Below are 22,050 nucleotides of genomic sequence, written 5' to 3' on the forward strand. Positions count from 1 at the left end.
GTAGCGCGCGACGCCAGCCCGCGCGCACGGTGTCGGTTGACCCTCCCCGGAAATGCTGCGTCCCCGGGCGTCGGAGGCGTAGGGAGTGCTTCCTGGAGCACAGAGGAGGTCACAAGTCATGTGACGGCGGCTTGCGGAGGAACCTGTCTTGGAAGCTTGTCCCTGAGGCGGTGGACAGCCACGAACCTTGCTGCGCAAAGAGCCGGGTAACTGGGCCCCTTTGCCGGATGGTCAGGCCTGGGCCCGCGGGTGGCGCGGGCGCTGAGCTGGAAGAGGAGTGGACGGCCCTTCCCCTTCGCTGGGGACTTCGATCCAGGGGGCTGGGGAGGTGGAGTGGGCTGAGGCGTGTCGGTGTCCGGGAACTCTGGCTCCCTTCGGTGTCCGCCAGTCCTGGAGGCGCGGGTTCTTGCCGCTTGCTAGGGTCGCGGTGGGGCGCGAGGGAATCTTGACGGGAGAGTCACCAGGAGTTTCTTTTTCAGGCGTGGATCTTGAACCCACGAGAGAAAGGGGTGCATCATGGCGGATGTGAGTTACCCCCCAGCACAGGAGGAGGGAGAGGGTGGAGAGTTTGGAGGAGACTCCTGGGCGGGGAGAGGGAGCACTTCCCCTGTAGAAATTTGTTTCGTTTGGCCCCGCCCCCCGTAATTGTTTTCTGCAGGCTCTGCAGTGAGCGGCTAATATGAATGGGTTTGCCGAGGTCCTGAGTGGGTCTTGGAATGGGAGTGGAGGACACCAGGGCGCCTGTTCGTACTCCCCAAATCCCGCGGGCATAAGAGGCTCTGAACATTGCCATTTGAGTTTCTAAATTGTGGTTTGCTGCTCGGAATCCTTTTTTTCAGCAGTGGTCATGGTGTCTTTCTAGGTTCCTTGCAGCAATTTTAGTTGATTTCCAACTGACGTCTCTTTAGCGCAGTAACACAAGTCAAATGCTAAGCTTAGGTAGCTTGTGCTAGTTACTAGAAACAGCAGGGCATTAATACCCACACGCATGGTGATGCTTTACCTCCTGTTACTTTGCTTACGTACATGCTGGGTGTTCTAAATATTGAACATATATTCATTTCTTATAACTTTTGCGCGGTAGGCACTGTCACCCGTGTGATGATAAGGCACAGAAAGGTCAAGTAACTGGCCTCAGGTTACACAGCTAGTACTTGTGGAGTCCAGATACCAACTCGGGCAGTTTCACTCCAGAGTCCATGCTCTTAACCATTACACTAAATAGTCATTCAGCATTAACATGAATCTGATTTCTTTTCAGATTGCAAGATTATGTGTTTCAATATTAAGCAACATTTACTGCCCTTATCTCTCCATTTTTGGGTGTCTTCCATTATATTTTTGAGACCTTATTAGTCAGGCATAATCAAATCCCTTTCTATTGAGCATCTGCCTTGCAAAGCTTTCTGTCATAAGGGCTGAGGGTGAAATAATGAAGATTGAGGTATAATTCCTCCAGAGTTTTACAACTTAAAAAAAATACTATGCAAGGGATCATAGAAATGCATACATTACTGTGTGAAAATTTCAAGTGATTACCTCTGGTTTGTGTCTATCAGAATAGCCTGATTGGAGTATTTGGTGGTTGATATTAGCTCTAAATGATGAGTGGCAACTTTTTAAAGAGTAAGAGAGGGAGAATATTACTACTAGAATGAATAATCTAAGCAGACTTAGGGAGAAGTATGTAGGGAAGAGCTGTGAATAGTCCAGTTTAGCTGGGGCTAAGGATATGTATGAGGGAGTGGTAGGAAGCAGGGCTGTAAACTTAGTCATAGGCCATGTTGTAGAGCAGTGGTTCTCAACCTGCGGGTCGAGACCCCTTTGGGGGTCGAACGACCCTTTCACAGGGGTCACCTAAGACCATCGGAAAACACATGTATAATTACATATTGTTTTTGTGATTAATCACTATGCTTTAATTATGTTCAATTTGTAACAATGAAAATACATTCTGCATATCAGATACTTACATTACGATTCATAACAGTAGCAAAATTATCGTTATGAAATAGCAACGAAAATAATTTTATGGTTGGGGGTCACCACAACATGAGGAAATGTATTAAAAGGTCACGGCATTAGGAAGGTTGAGATCCACTGTTGTAGAGTCTCAAATGTCTAAAGAATCGTCTATAATAATAAAAGCATAATATGCTAATTAGACCGGACTTCCTTCCTTCCGGACAAAGCCACAGTGGCTGACAGGGGCAGAGGCAGAGGTGGCCACCGCAGGAGTTTCGTGCATTTAGCCTCCAGTTTGTACATAATTCAATGTACAGTTGAGAGCCTTTCAAACATTGGTTCTGAACCTGGCTGCACAGGGAATCATCTGGGGAGCACCTCCAACCCCGGTATCAGAGTGTGTGTGTGTATGTATTAATGCTCCTCATATGTTATCCATAGCAAAGGTTGAAAATCACTGCAATTATGGCTTTAGAGAAGGAGGAAATATGACTCTTGGCACTGTGTAGAGCTGCATGGGATAGAAACATGAGATCGGTATACCAATTGGGAGGTTAGTGCAAGTCACAAATAGTAAAATGAAAGTAAATCGTATGTCCGTTGAAAAGGAGAAGAAATCGGTTTAAAAACATTGGACTTCACAGGTGATTTAAAAGTGACAAATGTGAGGTTAGGGTTAACTATTACTCATAGTTTCAAACCTGAATAATGGGGTTAGTAGTACCATTAGTGGGAACAAAATGATTGAGAAATTTGGATTTTAGATGACACCATGATAAGTTGAGATTTTCTTGTGTATGTTTAAAATGAGAGGAAAGGTAAACTGGTGGTGATAACATGAAATAAAATGAACATTAAGGTTTGGAGAATTGTAGGGTTTAGAGGTTCAAAACAACAGGTATTGTATTTATCTTTGTAGAGCTCTTAATTGATACCTGCTTGTCAATGAAATTTTCCAGATGAGAGAGTGTAATGAAACAAAGTAAAGTAGTTTTTTATTTCGTTTGTCGTAATTATGTCACATGCTAAACACTTGACATCATGTATTTAGTCATGTAAGGAAATTAAATTTCAGAGAAATAAATGAATTTACCCAGGATTGTTAAAGTGATGTGTATACATGGAAAGATACTCATAATATATTCTCAATTGAACACAACAATACCACCAGGATTTGAAATAATACAAAAGTATGACCTAATTTTACAGCTAATATATATTTGTGTTTCCCGTTTCCAGATATGCTAATCACTTTACATGCATCTTCTCAATAAACTTTAAAAACAATCTTAAGACCTAGGTTCTGCTATTGTCCCTACTCAACAAATAATGAAACTGAGGCTTAGAGAAAAAGGTTAACTTGCTTCAAGTCACACAACCAGTATCAAAATCAGAAAGGGAAAGAAAACACAAACAAGAAAGGTTAGGAATGATGACTCAAGGTCCCTGAAATGTGACTAGGACAGGACCTAGAGAATTAGTACAAGGCATGTTTTTACATGATTTGTTAATGTTCTCTTTCAGGACCTAAAGCGATTCCTGTATAAAAAGTTACCAAGGTAAAAAATTATTAATTTGTCATTAAATAAATTCTGCATAACGGTTAATTTTATGTAGCATTTTGTTTCTTGCTATTTTAGACTAAATATTGTGTGTATATAATGCTATTGTTTAGCACTTTACCTAACATAGCCCTAGGTAGCATGAATAATATCCTTCGAATTTGCAGACAAATAACATGGGGCCTAGAGAGGTTACAAGAGTACATTTATTTCTCTGTAAAAAAAACTTACCAGGAGTAGTTTGAACAGTGTTTGCTACTTCTTTCCATGTACCTTAAGATATATGAAAGCTATATGCTTAAGATAAGGAACAGGCAGCTTTTCTGTGCCATGGCAAATTGGCATGCTCCTAAGTCTGAATCAGCTTTCAACGTGTTGTGAAATATCTCCGAGAGTTCTTTAATAGGAAGCTTGTTTGCCAGTGTCATTTCCTCTGTCAGTCCCATTATCCTTTTCATCACAACCACTTTCTCATTTATGTCACTAAGTCCACCTTCACTAAGTTCTCTGGCTGTACATTTTGTGCAGAACAATGATAATGTCAACCTCTCAGCCAGCTATTTCTTTTCTAACTCCATTTAATTTCTATTCAAATTTCACTTCCAGTATTACCACTTTTCGTTTCTTTGCTATATTTCACCTTGATTGGCCTCATTTCAGTTATTTTTTTAATATCACTGGACAATGAGATAACACTGCATGTTTTGTTCTCTGCATAAATCAAACAGATGCTTAGTAATCAATCACCAACATTCTGAAAAAAGTGACGTGACTACTTATTGATCATAATGTGTGTCTGTTATATCAGTTATTTACATAGTAATGTGTGAACTAAAGAGATAGTGAAGTTAGTACTCTATATAATTATTCAGTTGATATATCATACTGAAATTTGACTCATGCTGTTGAGGGGGAATGGTGTTATTTAATCTCGCAATTAAAATGTTTCTAAATTGGAACTTTACAAAAATGAGGGCTTTCTGTATTTGTATTTGCCTTCTTAGAAGTTTAGCATATTGAAAGGATGCTAAAATTGGTGATGGGCGGGGGAATGTCACACTGATGACAAAATACAGAAATGGAGGCATAGCTGATATTTGTAAAAACATAATGAAAATCTTTTCATAATGGAAAGAAAATGATTAGTACAAAGTGGTGTTTTTTTCCATCATGACTGAGGCTAATTTAATTCATATTCGTGACCATTTCTTCTTGATGGTAGGCATATTGCAACCCAAGAGCCAAAAGAATGGAGAAATAATATCATTGAACATTTATAAACAAAAATATTAGAATACACACTGATTTGTTGCTAGATGTATGTAAGCTAAGGGTTTGGACACAGGCAGCCTAGCTTCAGAGCTGTGGGTCCATGCGCTTAATTGTACTGCTATGCCTCTCAACCAAGTCAGTTTTGTGTTTTTTTAATTCTCTGTTAAATATAGTTCTTGTATTTGTATTTTTAAGTCTAGTTGTGACTCAAGCAGTCTCAGGCTTAAATAGTCACAACTTTGTGTTTTAAAATAACCAAATGTTTCATTACTATATTAATAAAACTAAGTATGATATCTTTGATTACTAATGTAACATTTGCTTTTGGGGGGAGGGGGGATAAAAATGTTTTCGTGCTGGTGTTGCTCAGTCACGGGTCAATTCCCTGTTAGGGTACATGCCCAGGTTTCGGGCTGGATCCCCTGTAGGGGGTATGCAGGAGGCAGTGATTCTCTCATCATGTTTCTATCTCTCCCTTTCCCTTCTTTTCTGAAATCAATAAAAACATGTTAAAAAATGTTTTAGGAAGTGTAAGGTTTAGATTTTTACAGAATATTTCATATAATTTATTTCTTCTGAAAGTATAGTGTACCTATCAATGCATTATATATTTTTTTCAATTATTAGTAAAAATCTATTCCGGTTATTCTTTGTTGACTGTGTGTAGAATGGGAAACACCTTTTATATTTGTGACCTGATTTCTTTTAAGTGGTTACTTTAAGTATGTGAGTAATTTTTCTACTTTTTTGGACAGTTATCTCTGAATTTGAAATTAAAAAGGAGATCTTTTTAATTTCTACCTCTTTTGGTGCTTTAGTTGGCATTTAAGTTAATTACTATGAAAAGAAAGAAGGTACCTATGGTGACAGATTTTTAAAACATTTTTGTAGTATTCTTTACCTGTTTGTTTAATTTGCTTATTTTTTGAGTAGGCAATACATTCATAAAGTTCAATATTCAAAAGTTAATTGAAGGGCATAGAATGAGAAGTTTCCCATCACTGCCCTTCAGCCACATAGTTCCCCTCTCATAGGCACCCATTGTTACCTACAGGCAAACATGTATATAAACATACATATTTGCATGTATACACAGAGGTCTCAGACTGCTATAATACAAAGTACCAGAGATTGGATATTTCTTTTTATTTTTATTGATTTCAGAGAGGGAGGGATAAAAAGATCAATGATGAGTCAGAATCATAGATCGGCTGCCTCCTGCACACTCCCTTCTGGGGATTGAGCCAGCAATCGGGCATGTACCCTGACTGGGAATGGAACCATGACCTCCTGGTTCATAGATCAACATTCTGCCATCTGAGCCACACTGACCAGGCTGGATATTTCTTATATGTAAATGATCAAAATTTATTTCTCCTAGTTCTAGAGGCTGGAAGTCCCAAGATCAGGGCACCAGCATGCCCGGGTTCTGGTGAAGGCCCTCTTCTGGGTTGCAGATTGCAGACTTCTCATATTCTCAGACAGGGAAGGAGAACTAGCTAGCTTTCTAGCAGCCTCTTATAAGGGCACTAAGTACATTCATGAGGGCTCCACCCTCATGGCCCAATGACCTCCCAAAGGCCCCACCTCCAAATACCATCACATTGGGATTAGGGTTTCAACATATGAATTTGGAGGGTGACAAACATTTAATCTTTTGTAATATACACATACAAATGCCTACATCGTGTTGTTGTATAAGTTGCTTCTTGTACACACTATTCAAAACCATGTGCCTTTTCACTTAACATCTGTAAGTTTGAGATCAGTCCTTCCCAGTACATGAAGAGCTGCTGCTTTGTTTGCAGAGTATTCCATTGCATTTATGTGTCATAACTTATTTAACTTGTTCTTTTTGATGGTTAGTTAGGTTACCAGTCTTTTTCTATTTCAAGAGATGGTGCCGTTGGTAACTGCACAAAGTGGTGTGTGGGTGTCTCAAGTATCTGTAGGATATATTTTTATGTAATCTAGTTTTTAACTTAGAAGAATATATTGTTTTATGTATTAATCACATAGGTTATGTTTCAATCAATAGATACTTTTAGGATTTAATGATAATAGAAAATAATACTAGTAAATATACACAATTTTTTCATCTTATTTTTAATGTGAGGCAGATAAATGGCTTTGTTTGTAACATTTTATCAAATTGTAATAACACTTCTCTGACAAACATTTTTTGACAATGGGATTTAAAAGCATAATTTCAGTAATATGAGTATAAGTTAATGTGAATATTATTCATTGCTTAGTTAAAATATTAAGGTTAACACAATAAGGAATGATAGTTCTAGGTTATATAGTAGGAACACTGAGCATATTTCTGAGTTGCAACCTACATATGATATAGTTACAAGGCTCTAGGTTTTACATAAATATTGAAAGTTTGAGAATGTTTCCTCATTATAATTTTTGACACTATACTTTTATGCTCTAGCAATTCTTACTAATAATTTAATACTTAAACTGTAGTGATAAATTGTATCATTATCAGGGTGCACAGATGATATCCCGATATTAATAATAATGAATATTTTAATGTAAACTTATGTACCAACCTCTACATGTATTATTTTATTGAATTTTGCAATAGCCAAAAAGTACACTTATCCCCATTTTCAGATTGTTAACTGAGGCTTAGAGAGTTTTATAACTAGCCCATGGTAGCATAAATAGTAAGCAGGAGAGCCTGGGTGCAACTCACCTTTTTAATTTCAGAGGTATAGTCTTGACCAGCCGTGGGCAAACTACGGCCCGTGGGCCGGATCCGGCCCGTTTGAAATGAATAAAACTAAAAAAAAAAGATCGTACCCTTTTATGTAATGATGTTTACTTTGAATTTATATTAGTTCACACAAACACTCCATCCATGCTTTTGTTCCGGCCCTCCGGTCCAGTTTAAGAACCCATTGTGGCCCTCGAGTCAAAAAGTTTGCCCACCCCTGGTCTTGACCATTCTGCTTACTGCTCCTTATATAGACACTAGAGACCCAGTGCATGAAGTTTGTGCACTCGGGGGTGGGGTCCCTTAGCTCGGCCTGCGCCCTCTCGCAGTCCGGGAGCCCTCAGGGGATGTGCGACTGATGGCTTCTGGCAGTGGGACATCCTTAGCGCTGCCACAGAGGTGGGAGAGGCTTCTGCCACTGCTGCTGCGCTCGCCAGCCCTGAGCCTGGCTTCTGGCTGAGTGGCACTCCCCCATGGGAGGGCACTGACCACCAGTGAGCGTCATAGCGACCTGTTGTTCCTCAGTTCAGTCGATTTGCATATTAGCCTTTTATTATATAGGATGGCTGAAAGGATTGCTGCATAACCTGCATTCTTCCCATCCAATTTCTTCAGCTTAGGATGATCTTTGTGCCCTTCTCTTAATCAGTGCCTTAACACCTAAGCTGAGCTTTCACTTCCTCAGGGAAGCTTTCCTTGACCCACCTTGGCCCTCCCTCCCCTCTCCCCTGCATTATAGGCTCTCATATCCCCACGTATCACTTAATTGGCACTTGCCACAATTGTAGCTTTATATTTGTTAGTGCGAGATTATTTGATGGATAGTTACTCTCCTTTCAGATTGTAAGTTTTGTGAAGACAGTGACTATTTTTGCTTAGCACGGTATTATAAATATTCAGTGCCACAAATATTGGGCACTGTTATTAGAATGAATGAAAGAAAAAGTCTGTCTTTTCCATTGTATCCACTGTTAATAACCTGTCATACTTCAGTAAACCACAGAATAATTAGCAATTTTAATGGAAAATCAACTATGTTTTAGCTCTTCATCAATAAACTATAAATTGTAAAGATATATTGTCAGTGATACACATTCATTCAATTTCTGGAAGAGTTTTAGTAAACAGGAGTTTATGCTGTCAAGAATTGAGTTTCCATGGTTTTTCAGAAATACATGAAAATTATCATTATGACTTTGAGGTACACATTTTCAGAAAGTGAAATGTTATATATTTTTCCTTTCTAGTGTTGAAGGGCTTCATGCTATTGTTGTGTCAGACAGAGACGGGGTGCCTGTTATTAAAGGTAAAACTGAGAACTTAACATGCCAGTGTTGTGTTTGCTTTAAAATAAAGATGTACTTACATCTGAGTAGTACAGAAGCAAGCATATGAAACCCATTTCAGAAAATTTAGGAGAAGGTCTTTGGGGGGAAATGTTTGCTTTTGTATGTTGAAGGCTGTGTTGAAACTTAAACTTATTACATATTAAAAGTATCATGTTGCCATTCAGAGTTTAAGCATGGATTTAATCACAGGCCCAGTTTCCCATTAATGACATATTATGGTATAATATAAACTAAGCATGTCAAACTTGCGGCCCACAACGAATATTTTTGCAGCCCAGCCAATATAATGGTATGTAAGAAAGGTTTTAATAAAAATTTTGTAACTTAATTTTTACAGTATCCTGTTATACATAATTATTAACAATGAACTGCAACGTTCACTAATGACTGATTACTATAATCGTGTTGCATTCATTTCCCTTATGCGCCTTACCCGAAGGTGCACCATTTCTCTCCATTAATATTAGCAGCAAATATTTTAGCAGCCGATGGCCACATCGTTAGGCTTGTACTGACTTGTTTGGTGTACGCAACAGGAAATATCTTGCTTTCGGAGAACAAGGAAAATAGGTTTATTTGCAATACACTTATTAATTTGTGCAGTTATTCAGTATCTGATAAGTTAATGTTCAAGAAAAAATATTAATTTTTATTAAAATGTTCTTTTATTTTATGTTAACGATTACTCATTTACTTCAGCCCTTTGTATTCAGTATGTCTCTATCAAAATAAACCTACGTTTCTATGAAAATTGAAGTTTTTGTTTTTTTGCGGCCCACATAAACTTAAACCTTGTTTATTTGGTCCGTGTTAGCCTTTGAGTTTGACGTGCTTGATATAAACCATTAGTAAATCTAAGTGATGAGGCTGGGCATGTAGGCAGCTAGATATATTATACATAAAGACTCCTCTAGCCCCCCGGCCCCATATATATTTTTATCAGTAGTTTTAGGATAAACATCCATATATTTGAATCAACATACTATTGGTTGTTTTTGTTTAATCTTTCTTGATTCTGTACTTTTTTACTGGAAGTAAGATTTTAAAAAAAACAAACTTTTTATGTTTTACAAAACTTTTAGTTAACCAGAATCTAACAAGAGTTTTTACCTAAAGAAGAGCTTGCTAACCTAAAAAAAGAACTTTTTACCTAATTTAAGCCTTTTTTTTTATTGTATATGATGTCACAGTCAGTATATATTAAGAACATTTTACTACTCTCTCTGGTATCATCAATGGATGTGTATAGTTATACTAGGACATTGTAATAGTGTTACCAAAGAATGAGTAAATAATGCTCTACACATTTTATTGCCAATTTATTTTCTACCTGGGTTTATCATACATGTCAGGTAATTTTAGACTTGAGTTAAAGGAAGTTTAGAAATAATTTATTTTGTTTTATAAATAAAGATTGTCAAGTGCAAAGAGTACATTGTTATTCCTAAGTTGCAATGTGAGTCAGTGACAAAATAATATTGGAACCCATCATTTCCTGATGTGTGGTCCAGTGTGCTTTCTAACTTACCATAAAACATTGGTGGCTATGGGCAAGTCACTTGTCTTTTCTTAGTTCTGTAATGAAGGCTTTAAACAAAATAATGTCAGATTTGCCAGCTCTAATGTTCTTTCTGAGGTTTTCTATGTTAAAACCTTATGCTTGCACAACTAATTCCATGACTTAATGAGTGAAGGAAAAAGTTGGCCAGCTGCAGAATTATTAATACTGATAAGCAATACTACTATAGGTTTTATGAGAGCAAAGTTTTCTGAAACTTTTTAAACAATTCTAGGTTGGCCATCAGTTAACGAGAATATTCAGTTTATTAAATGTACTGATTGCTCTGTCTGGGTACTTCAGTTGTTTAGAACGGCTTCCCGATACACTAACATTGTGGATTTGATCTACAGTCAGGTCACATATAAGAAGCAACCAATGAATGCATAAATAAGTGGAACAACAGATTGCTGTACCTCTCTCTCTCCCCCTCCTTCCAAAATCAGTCACTCAATAAAATATATAAATGTACTGATTAATCTGTGTTTTAAGGTAGGTAGATATTAAAGAAATATAAACATTTAATATTCTTTTTAAACATAAAAAAATATTGTGAGAATCATCATTTTTTCCCTTAGTTTTGATCACTCACTCAACATCTCAGCAGTTTTTCACACCTGAATTGATGAGACCCAGTTAGTGATATGTTTTTAAATATTGGAAACAGAACTCTTGTGCTTGGTATTTTTACAGATCTATGTCTTAAAGAGGTGCTGCAAATCTTTCTACCATGTCCACTGTGTAATTTTTACTTGAATCATTTGTATTTCCAGTGGCCAATGATAATGCTCCAGAGCATGCTTTGAGACCTGGTTTCTTATCTACTTTTGCCCTTGCAACAGACCAAGGGAGCAAACTTGGACTTTCAAAAAATAAAAGTATCATCTGTTACTATAATACCTACCAGGTAAGTTCATAACTATCGAATGGCTTGCTGATTTCAGCTATTATTATGTTTTCTATATAAAATAGCGTGTGCTATCATTCTAAATTTGAGCTTTGAAAGGGGTGGAATTTTAAGATCTTAGGCTTCAAATTTGACACCAGGAATTAATTACTGTGGAAAGTAATTAAAAAGATGTAATAATAAAGTAATGTTATCCTGGAAAGGGTAAGTCAGGTCACTCTTACCTCCAGTAGATGGTGCCCTTAGCTTAACAGTTGTGATTTCTCAAATGACACTTGTGTTGTTGGTGACAGATAAAAATTTCTCTTGAAAGTCAAATGATAAGTTATTTAAATTGGTTATTTTAGCTAATTCCTTTATTTGGTTTGGGATATATGTAAAATATACAGTTATATATAGGGTGTCCCAAGAAACATATACATACACTTTGAAAAATTGTAAAGGCAGTGTTTATTTTTTTTTAAATATATTTTATTGATTTTTTTACAGAGAGGAAGGGAGAGAGATAGAGAGTTAGAAACATCGATGAGAGAGAATCATCGATCAGCTGCCTCCTGCACATCTCCCGCCGGGGATGTGCCCGCAACCCAGGTACATGCCCTTGACCGGAATCGAACCTGGGACCCCTCAGTCCGCAGGCCGACGCTCTACCCACTGAGCCAAACCGGTTTCGGCAAGTGTTTATTAAAATACATTTTATTTTCAAAATTGAACTATCAGCTGTTAAAATATATATACATATTTTGTGGGAACACCCTGTATAAAAATAAGTGAGGTTATTAATTGTGGGAAAGAAATTAGTTGCTACATACTTCTTGATCTCCAGCTACATTTTTGTTAGAATAAATTAATCACTTGTCTATTTGAGTGATGCTTACCAAAGTATGACTTATGTACTACTGATGATACACAATTAACATCTTTTTATTTTAAAAGTTGTATATTCTGATGTATATTGGTAAAAAAATAACCCATCTGGCCTTTAACTTGACTGATAAGGGTTAGATTGAAGCTAAGTTAAAGATAGTTGATTTAAAGTTAATTTAAATTTGTTGAAATTATAGTAGTACATAGGTGGCAGAAAAATCATAAAGATACAGCTACTTGAATGAGAAACACTTTCTTTAGCCATTTAATTATTAAATTTTTATTGAGCTCTTACTATGTAATTGATACTCTGCTGGTCTTTAGAGATTAAAAAAATGAAGACACAGTTCCACCTTAAAAACTTTCCAGGCTAAATGGTGTTGTCTCTAAGAGATACTCAGTAACTCCGTTTCATGGAAATATTTATTTTCATCTCTTTCATATTTCATGAGGTAATACCATGATACTGGACTGTTACCTTACACATTGACCATTTAAAGGTTTTTTGAAAGATTAAGATAGTTCATTGAATTATACTGCCTTTTCACAATACAACATAATATGTAGATCTTCTTTTCTTTTTAGGTGGTTCAGTTTAATCGTTTACCTTTGGTGGTGAGTTTCATAGCCAGCAGCAATGCCAATACAGGTGTGTTTTAATTACCTTAAATGCAGCTTTAAAATATATAAAGATACACACACACACACACACACACACACAACACATACACATAAATACATACATACACACACGTATATTGATTTCAGAGAGGAAGGGAGAGGGAGAGAAATATAGAAATATCAATGATGAGAGAATCATTGATCGGCTGCCTCCTGTTAAATGCAGCTTTTAATTCTTTATGATGCCCTATCTGAATAGTCTAATATGATAGGATTAGTAGATTTAGGGTAAAAGGAAATCTGAATTTGAGGGCAAGGTCTTTGCTCTCCAAAAAAATAAATTATCTCTTTTCCATATCTGTATAATGGAGCTAATATCTGCTTGTGTGGGTAAGTTATCCTTTAAGATAAAAAAGAAAATTAAATGTTATCTTTACCACTTGAATGCTATGTCTTGCTCACATTAAAAGAGCTTTAGAAAACAAAAAGAGTAGAGAACCAAAAAATAACATGGTCACGGATGAGTTAAATTCCATATAGACCATTCTATTAGAATTTTTAAATCCTGGAGGATAGTGAGCAAGATGACGGAGGATTGTGAATAGGTGAACATAATCACATTCTTCCTGAGGTTGAGGAATTGAGAACAAACACTAGGAAGCTGTATTTCCCATGGAGGATAGCAAGACCCCATTATATCCAGTAGCCTTCACTGGGCGTTTATGTGTAAAGTGACAGTATTTAGTTGAATTATATTTTTTTTACTCCCTTTGGATAAAGTGGTGTTTTTTTTAAGGGTCTGTCTCCTTCAGATTTGACCACTATTTAGAATTTTTAGAGCAAGTTCTATTTCTATCTATGTCACTGAAGCCAGTCCTTAGATTCCTGGTATTTAAAAAGAGGGGTTTAGATTTGATGATCTATTAGTTCTCTTCTATTTCTAATGTATTGAAGCTGTAAAATATATATGTGAAAACACTTTGTAAATTATTCAGGGGTGGGCAAAAGTAGGTTTATAGTTGTAATACAAATAAATAATACAAGAATTAATAATACTAGAATGAACTCTTTATTTCATGTACTCACAACTGTAAACCTACTTTTGCTCACCCCTGTATAGGATAGTGGTATCTATTTTAAGTATATTAAACAGTAATTGTGATAAATCACCGTCACATACTAACTCATTGGTTGTTATAAATTATGATGTTGTACAGAATTATATTTTAGTACTTAGAACATTTTCTTGAGAATCCCAGATGCTTTTAATATTCTGTGAGAAAGAGGACGATCCATATTTATCTATAATAATAAAAGCATAATATGCTAATTAGACCGGACGTCCTTCTGGACGAAGCCGGGGCTGCGAGGGCTGAGGCAGTCGCCACAGCCAGCAGGGTCAGAGGTAGAGGAGGTACCTCGGCTGCCGCAGCGGTGAGAACCAAGGCAGAGGCCCCTGGCCACTGCGGCAGTGGGGGCCGAGCCCCTTGCACAAATTTCGTGCATTGGGCCTCTAGTTTAAACATAAAATAAGCAGTGTCTGCAATATGTAGCCTTTCACTCTGGTAAATTAAGGAGAAGCTAGACATGTTAATTTCTAGACTAGGTTGTCTTCCGGATTCATCATTGAACTTTCTTTTAAACATGGAAGAAAGTTCATAATGAATATCAGTTTTTTGGTTACTTTACTTAGAATTAGAATATTTTGCTTTAGTTATGGGGAATAAACTATCTCATTTACTTTTTAGTAATAATTTCAGTCAAAGGGAATTTAAGTCAAAGACTTTTTTCGTGAACATTTTTTCTAAGGTTCTAATTTTTCTTAATCTCTTTGTTTTAGGACTAATTGTCAGCTTAGAAAAGGAACTTGCTCCATTATTTGAAGAATTGAGACAAGTTGTAGAAGTTTCTTAACCTGACAGTGGTTTTGATGTCTACCTTATCTTCATTATAATAGACAAGATATCAATCTAGCAATCTTGAGACCACAACATACTTGTATCCAGGTACCCAAAAAAGGGTCCCTTTTTTACCTTATACTAAAAATTTATGGACAGATTGTTATCTTTTCTTGTATAGATCTTATTTACTGAGATCTGAGGATACCACAGAAATGGTTCTGTCTATCACAGCTCCCGTGGAGTTAGTCCAGTCCCCAAATCTGCATGAGATTCTGTTGGGTGGGTCGGAATCAAAATGGTCCTTTGATCCACTTGAGCCGTGAAGTGCTCCCCCTTGTACATTCTGCCAGGCCTGCAGATTGAAGCAGATCTATTTTATTGTGAATAATAATGAGGACATATTTTTTTCATATTGTTTTATTTCTTTGCATTAAGTGTGGGGACATAAAATGGCTTAGTAAAAGTAATAAAATCAGTACAATCACTAACTTTCCTGTGTATATATTCTTTTGCAATATAGATGAATATTACTAATTGATTTTATTTGATCTCAGAGGGTGCTGCTGTTTAATAAAAATGATAGCTAATGGTTTTCCACCCACTCTGCTTCCTATATAACCATTCAGTGTTTTAATGTTTGTGCATTGTTCGTAAAATTTAGATATGATTCATGATTGAGCTCTGTTCCCAATATTGGTACATATGTAAACATGATACTATAGCCATTTTTTTCAATACATGAGTATAAATAAAATAGTATTTTTAAAAGTATAGTTTGGCACTATAGTTTTTTCCTTCCCTCCCAGACTACTTTGAAAAGTTTAAAGATATAATTACTTATTTCACTCTTCTCAACCACACGAATAAGTAGTGAGTGTTTCTTGTGGATATTGGTGTGGAGATAGTTTTATGTGGCATAAACTGTCAGTAGGAAAATAAATATTTATGAGCCTAATTTAATATCTATGAATTGGTATCATATTTCTAGAATTTGCCCTGTATATTCAGGAATGCAGTCCGTCATTTACGGTGGTTAATTTCCTCCTGGGTTCTTTGACAGTCAGTTTGTCCTGATACAGTTCAGTACACATGCATTGAGGACCTGTTGCCATTCGCAGAACTACCACATTGTAGAACTCTTAAGGAGCACAATTCACATCGTATTTCCGTGCTCCAGGGTGCATTTTACATGGAATGTGTGCAAATGTGGCCCTTGCGTTGTGGAGTGAGGTAGTGGGCCAGGCACTGTGCCTGCTTCTTTCTCTCACTCCCTCTCCCTCCTTAAATCCTATACAAATATGAGACTAAATTGTGGTACCTACCTTTAAAGAACTTATTGTTCAGTAAATGAAACAGATATGTGAAATGCTGTGATAAAGGATGCTATAGGAACAAAATAGGGGCATTTATATATTTAGCATTAGATTCTGCTTTATTTTGAGAGAGAATAAGGACATTTGAATTGAGCAAGAACAAAAGCCTTTACAAAGAAGTGGAGGCAAGAGAGATGCTTTAACTGCAGGGAATTATGCATGGTTAATTGTTACACTCTAAGTATTAGACACACCAATTATAATCCAGAATTGCCATTATCTGGATTATTGGTGTCTAGGAAATTTTTGCCATTGTTTTATGCAATGATTCATAAAACAAGAAGGTCTTTTATAAATGAGGTGACACATTTTAATTGCAGATAATAAGTATGTATCTAAAAACCCCAGAAAAGATAAGTAGAGATACTTAACCTCTGCATGGCAAATACTGCTACTATTACAATTTCTATTCGAAGGGGTATAACAAATTATTCTATAGTTCCTCTGGAAAAATAAGGTGAAAATTTCTTAAGTTTTGAAAAGGTAGTATAAAACTAAATTAGGTACACAGCTAGACAGATGAATGAAACAGACTACCCCAGGAACAGGCCTTAGTACATACCGCATTTTTCTGTGTATAAGATGCCCCCATGTATAAGACGCCCTCCACTTTTCCAACCCAAAATTAAGAAATCAATATTTTAAACATAAAATAGAACACATTTTTATTTAGTAGTTACTGCAGTAATGTTCACATACCAGTACTATGATATTATGCAGCATATCACTTTATTCAGCCTCTGTTGCATCACTGCTCTCTTCATCACTATTAGTTCCAGACATATCAATTTCTTCAACTTCTATTGTATCACTGCTGTCTCCTGAGTCACTGTCTATATATGTGAGATCATCCTCATAAACTGGTGGCATTTTCTGAGCTAACTTTGTGTTCTCATGGCCAACCCTTCTCTCCTCATGAAATTGAAGCACCATTTTGCCTTCCCTGTAAAATCAACAATGTTCGTTTTGCTTGCAAACATTCTTGCCTGACATTGAATAAGCTTGGTTGACAAGCATAAGCCACTCTGGCGCTGCTCCATAATCCAAGTCTTAAGCCTCTGCTCCAGGTTTGCCCGTTTTCTTGTTTTTCCTCTTAAGGCCTTCTTCTTTTTTGGCATCTTAAGATATTGTTCTTCCTGTTTTCTCCACTGTCTGATCAGACACTCAGCGGGAGGAGGTCCAAATTGTCTCTTTGCAGCTCTATTTCCATGCTCTTTTGCATAGCTGATTACATTCAGTTTGAATTTTGCAGAGTAAGACAATTGCTTATCAGTATTTACCTTTTTATTTTTGACATCTTTATGGGTTCAGAACACTCCAATCCCTGTTGCATCTGTGCACTCTCCACCTCCAATTATGGCATCAGCTGACGTCAGTAACAATAAGGCTCATGATTGGAGGAAGCCTGTTTGATATGGGCAGCTACACACCCGCGTGGCTCTCGGCTGACTTCCGTGTATAAGGTGTCCCTTGTTTTTCAGTCTAATGATTTTAGAAAAAAATTGTGTCTTATACACAGAAAAATATGATACATATGAGGACTTAAAAATGACATCTTAAGTCAATGGGGAAAGGATTATTCAATAGCTAGTAGGACAGGCATTTTTTATACTCTGTTTATAGAATTGCTATGCCTCTTTATGAGGGACAATTGGGCCATCTCTATCAAACTTTCAAATACTGGGATTCTTCAGAGAAACAACCCACAGACACAAAATAATATTTAATTTGGGTATTCCAGGGCCAGTCAAGTTGACACAAAATTAACCTTTATACCACTGGTTCTCAACCTTCTGGCCCTTTAAATACAGTTCCTCATGTTGTGACCCAACCATAAAATTATTTTCGTTGCTACTTCATAACTGTAATGTTGCTACTGTTATGAATCGTAATGTAAATATCTGATATGCAGGATGGTCTTAGGCGGCCCCTGTGAAAGGGTTGTTCGACCGCCAAAGGGGTCGCGACCCACAGGTTGAGAACCACTGCTTTATACCCAACAATTCCACTTCTAGATATTTATCCTACTGACACATAAGGACATGCACAAAATTAGAAGGCCCTTAATTTTTTGTTGGACTTATTTCCTACCCTCAAGCACACAGATGTCTTACAAGGAAGCCTAGAGTACTTGGTACTTCTTGCTCACTATGTCCAAACAGTATAATGTCATCAGTGCAGTGGACCAATGTGAGAGAGTCTTGTGGAAAGAAAGGTGGTCAGGGTCTGCATGGACTAAATCACAACATAGGGTGGAGAACTGATCGACCTCTGAGGTAGGAAAGTGAAAGGTGTATTGCTGGTCTTGCCAAATAAACTGCTTCTGATGCTCTTTACTAATAAATATCAAGAAAAGAGGGGAAAAAAACAAAAACATCAGTTGCCAAATCAGTAATTGCTGTATACCAGGTATCAGGGGCGGGTGTTAATTTGTTCAAGCAATGGAATCACATCTGGAACAGCTGCAATTGGAGTCACCCCCTGGTTAAATTTGTCATCATCCACTGTCATGCTCCAGGAGTCATCTATTTTCTGCACAGGCCAAATAGGCGTGCCGAATGAGGATGTGGGAATCCCCACCCTTGCATCCTCTAGTCTAATGGTGGCACTAATCTCTGAAATCCCTCCATTGCTTTTGGTTTACTATCTTTCTAGGTAGAGGCAGTTGCAGTGGTCTACATTCGTCCTTTCTAGCCCTTAGAGCCCTCATGCCATTGCTCAGAAAACCAATGTGGGTGTTTTGCCAGTTGCTGCGTATGCCTATACCAATGTTGCGTTCTGGAACTGGGGCAATGACCACAGGTTCCCGAGCCCACTGGACCACTGCTCTGGTTCCATCCTTGTTGCTTCTATGGAAAATCCAGGCCCTCTTAAGTGCCGTCCAGATATTTCTGGGAGTCCCCATAGGGCCCTTTATGTGTACTCCTGAAACCAGTTTTTGCAGACACCACATGGCACCTGTCAATTTCATTTGCTCTTGTTTCTGTTCTCTGGGATGAGCTTTGCCCCCCAACCTTGGCCATTGCTGCTGCTGCTGACAGAAGGCAAGGATGCCTAGAGGCAACTGAAGGCTAAGGGTGCCATCTTCATGGCTGTAAATGGGACACAGTCAGTGTCTGTCCCTTGAGACTAGTGAAAAAACTTCTTTAGGTTTTGCTAAGCATCTGAGTAGTCGACAAGAATGCTCAGATTCACCCTATGACAGACGTCCATAATTCATCAATAAAACATGCTCCTCAACCCTCTCTACCTCCAGGTGAATCGTTTCTCAAGAAGGCTTTTAGTTCTTTTACCTGCCAGTTCTTTAGACCAGAGCTCCTCAAAACATGGTCCGCAGACTGGGCTGTTCTGTCCATTAGCAGTATGTGACAAGTACAGAAATTGAGAGCTGTAAAATCTTACAGCAATTTGGCATAGTGACTTTATGTCTGTAGAACCTGATAATAAAACTGGGATTATGATATTTGTATTTTTACTTCATTTTTCTAACAATGTATTTTTATTGGATTTTATAAAATTCCAGTCTGAAATTAAAGGGGGGGCGAGGGGTTGGTGGATCTGGTCCTTCACACAGATGATTTAGGAAACTCTGCCTGACACCATGCCCTGACAGCCTGAATCCGTAGTGAGCAGGGTGGCCCCAAGCCTAGAAGTCCTCTATGTACTGTACTTGCTCAGGTGAGGATTTAAGAACCTGGTCTCTCACGTGCCACGTGGGCGGGAAGAGAAGGGCTCTAGCCTACTGACTGTTCCAGTGGCTCTGGAGTAGGGGGCAGGGTTCCTCCGAGGCAGTAATAGCCATCCCCACCATGGGGTGACTCTGGTCTGGAGTGAACATTGCTTCTGTGGGCAAGATATTCCCAGGGGAGTTCTGAGAATACAGTAGTCCCCCTTTATTCACGGTCTTACTTTCTGGAGTTTCAGTTACCTGTAGTCAATCATGGTCTGAAAATATTAAATGAAAATTCCAGATATATATAGAGAGAGAGACCACATTCACATGACTTTTATTACAGTGTATTATAATTGTTCTATTTTATTATTGTTGTTAATCTATTACTTTGCCTAATTTATAAATTAAATTTTATCATAGTTATGTATGTATAGGGAATTTATAGGGTTTGGTAGTACTAGTATCTGCAGTTTCAGGCATACACTGGGGGTCTTGGATCATATTCCCCAGGAATAAGGGGGCACTACTGTGTGTCTTAACACATTGCGGACCAGTAGTTTTATTGCTAGCTTTACCCAGTGGCCAGACAAGTTTCTATTGAACGAGTAAAAAAACATTTTACGTAAATGTTAAAGGCATGCTTTAAAATTAAATACCCATTGCATTTTGAAGTTATTTGATGTTCTTACAAGCTAATATCTTTTTAAAGTATGATACTTTGTAAAACACTGTAATATGAAGCGAGAATTCTCGTGATCCGTCCGCAGTGTGTTAGGAAGTACTGCCTTGATGCTAACCACATACCTAATAGCCCACATGGCCTGACACAGACACACTACTGGTGCGTCTCCCTTATCTTGGACCTTGTAGAAATAGCTGAGGGCCTCCTCTCAGGAGGTGAAATCATGACCACTTTTCAGGGCTGCTGACAGCAGCAGGTAAAACATCTAGCACGGTACTAATGATGTAGTAGATATATGTTAGCTCACCTTTTTCATGTCAAACCCTCAAAAAAAAAAGGTTATATCCCTACCACAGCACACTCTACATCTAGCTTTGTGTGCTTCACCTGCAGTATTTTACCTTACGTACTTCTATATGTTATCATGTATTTATTATCTTTTCCATATTCAACTAAGAAATGCTTGAAAACCCAGACTACTTCTTCAACTCAGAATCCTTTGGAGCTCATAGTCTAACCGATATGGATGCTTCATTGCTATTTATGATATTGGTCAGTTGAATTTCTTTAAGTTACAGATATTAAAAACATTTTAATGGCAAAATATCACAGACACAGAAAAGCATGCTCTTTTTAATAAACATAACCAAAGAATATAAATAAACATGACATATTTTACAATAGGTAAAAAATGATATTGCCTACACAGAGAAACACCCTTGGTTCTGAGGAAACAAAACATAAATCTCAGTAAGGATTCATTTGTAACTCCTTACTTTGCAAACTTAACATAATACCTTTTAACTTGACATTTGCTTTATCTAATATGATACAAATATTACAAAATATACTAAACATCTTTTTTAAATATACAAAACTTAATGAGACCTAGAAACTTAAATTAACAGAAAGACTAATTTATCAAGCCATTCCTTTGGACTGAAAGAGCAGTGTTATAGCTTTGCACCATAATCTTTGTATTTGGGGGTTCTGCCTCTACTTCCTCTCCCTTCATACTTCTTTCTTTAAAAAAGGGAGTGTTAAGAAAGATAATAGAATCTACTTATGAGCTTTAGATGATAATATTTCATTCCCCTACTTCAATCTCATTATTCTAGTCTGAAAATGCTATGTAACAAGCACACTGTTATACATTGCATGTGGACCTAGTATTGCTCCCTCAACTAACAACAGAAGTTGCCCTTGAATAAGGTGCAGGGTGATTCTTACTTCTCTTGGGCCAACACCTACAGTTTACTCTGGGGAAGGGATTGCTGTAGCACACTTTTCTTGAGAAGGCCCCTGCAGTCTGTCTGGAGAATTGTTGGATGAAGGTACCTTAGTGCTCACATGTGCTCTATTATCTACACTAATAAAAGAGAAACATGCAAATTGGTGTTACTCCACTACGCCCACCAGCCAATCAGGATAAATATGCAAATCAACCCAACAAAGATGGTGGTTAATTTGCATAAGCAGGCAAGGAGTGAAGACTGAAGACAACTGAAGACTGAAGAGGCTTGCCTTCTCCACTGCGGCTGGAGTGAAGGCCTGGGTCCTGGGTGCCGGAGGAAAACCGGTGCTGGCAACCA

At 37.6% G+C, this 22,050-nt stretch overlaps 1 protein-coding gene across 1 annotated transcript; it reads left to right on the forward strand.

The window, feature by feature from the left end:
• Nucleotides 1-115: 115 nt before the first annotated feature.
• Nucleotides 116-15,218, forward strand: LAMTOR3 (late endosomal/lysosomal adaptor, MAPK and MTOR activator 3). Its single transcript, XM_005857230.2, has 7 exons — nt 116-206; nt 480-525; nt 3,490-3,524; nt 8,775-8,833; nt 11,208-11,341; nt 12,794-12,857; nt 14,670-15,218. The coding sequence occupies exons 2-7, from the start codon at nt 517-519 to the stop codon at nt 14,741-14,743; spliced, it is 375 nt and encodes a 124-aa protein (XP_005857292.1). The 5' UTR covers nt 116-206; nt 480-516; the 3' UTR covers nt 14,744-15,218.
• The last annotated feature ends 6,832 nt before the right edge of the window (nt 15,219-22,050 follow it).

Source organism: Myotis brandtii, unplaced genomic scaffold (genome assembly GCF_000412655.1).
Source record: "Myotis brandtii unplaced genomic scaffold, ASM41265v1 scaffold1087, whole genome shotgun sequence".
In the NCBI taxonomy this organism is placed as follows: Eukaryota; Metazoa; Chordata; class Mammalia; order Chiroptera; family Vespertilionidae; genus Myotis; species Myotis brandtii.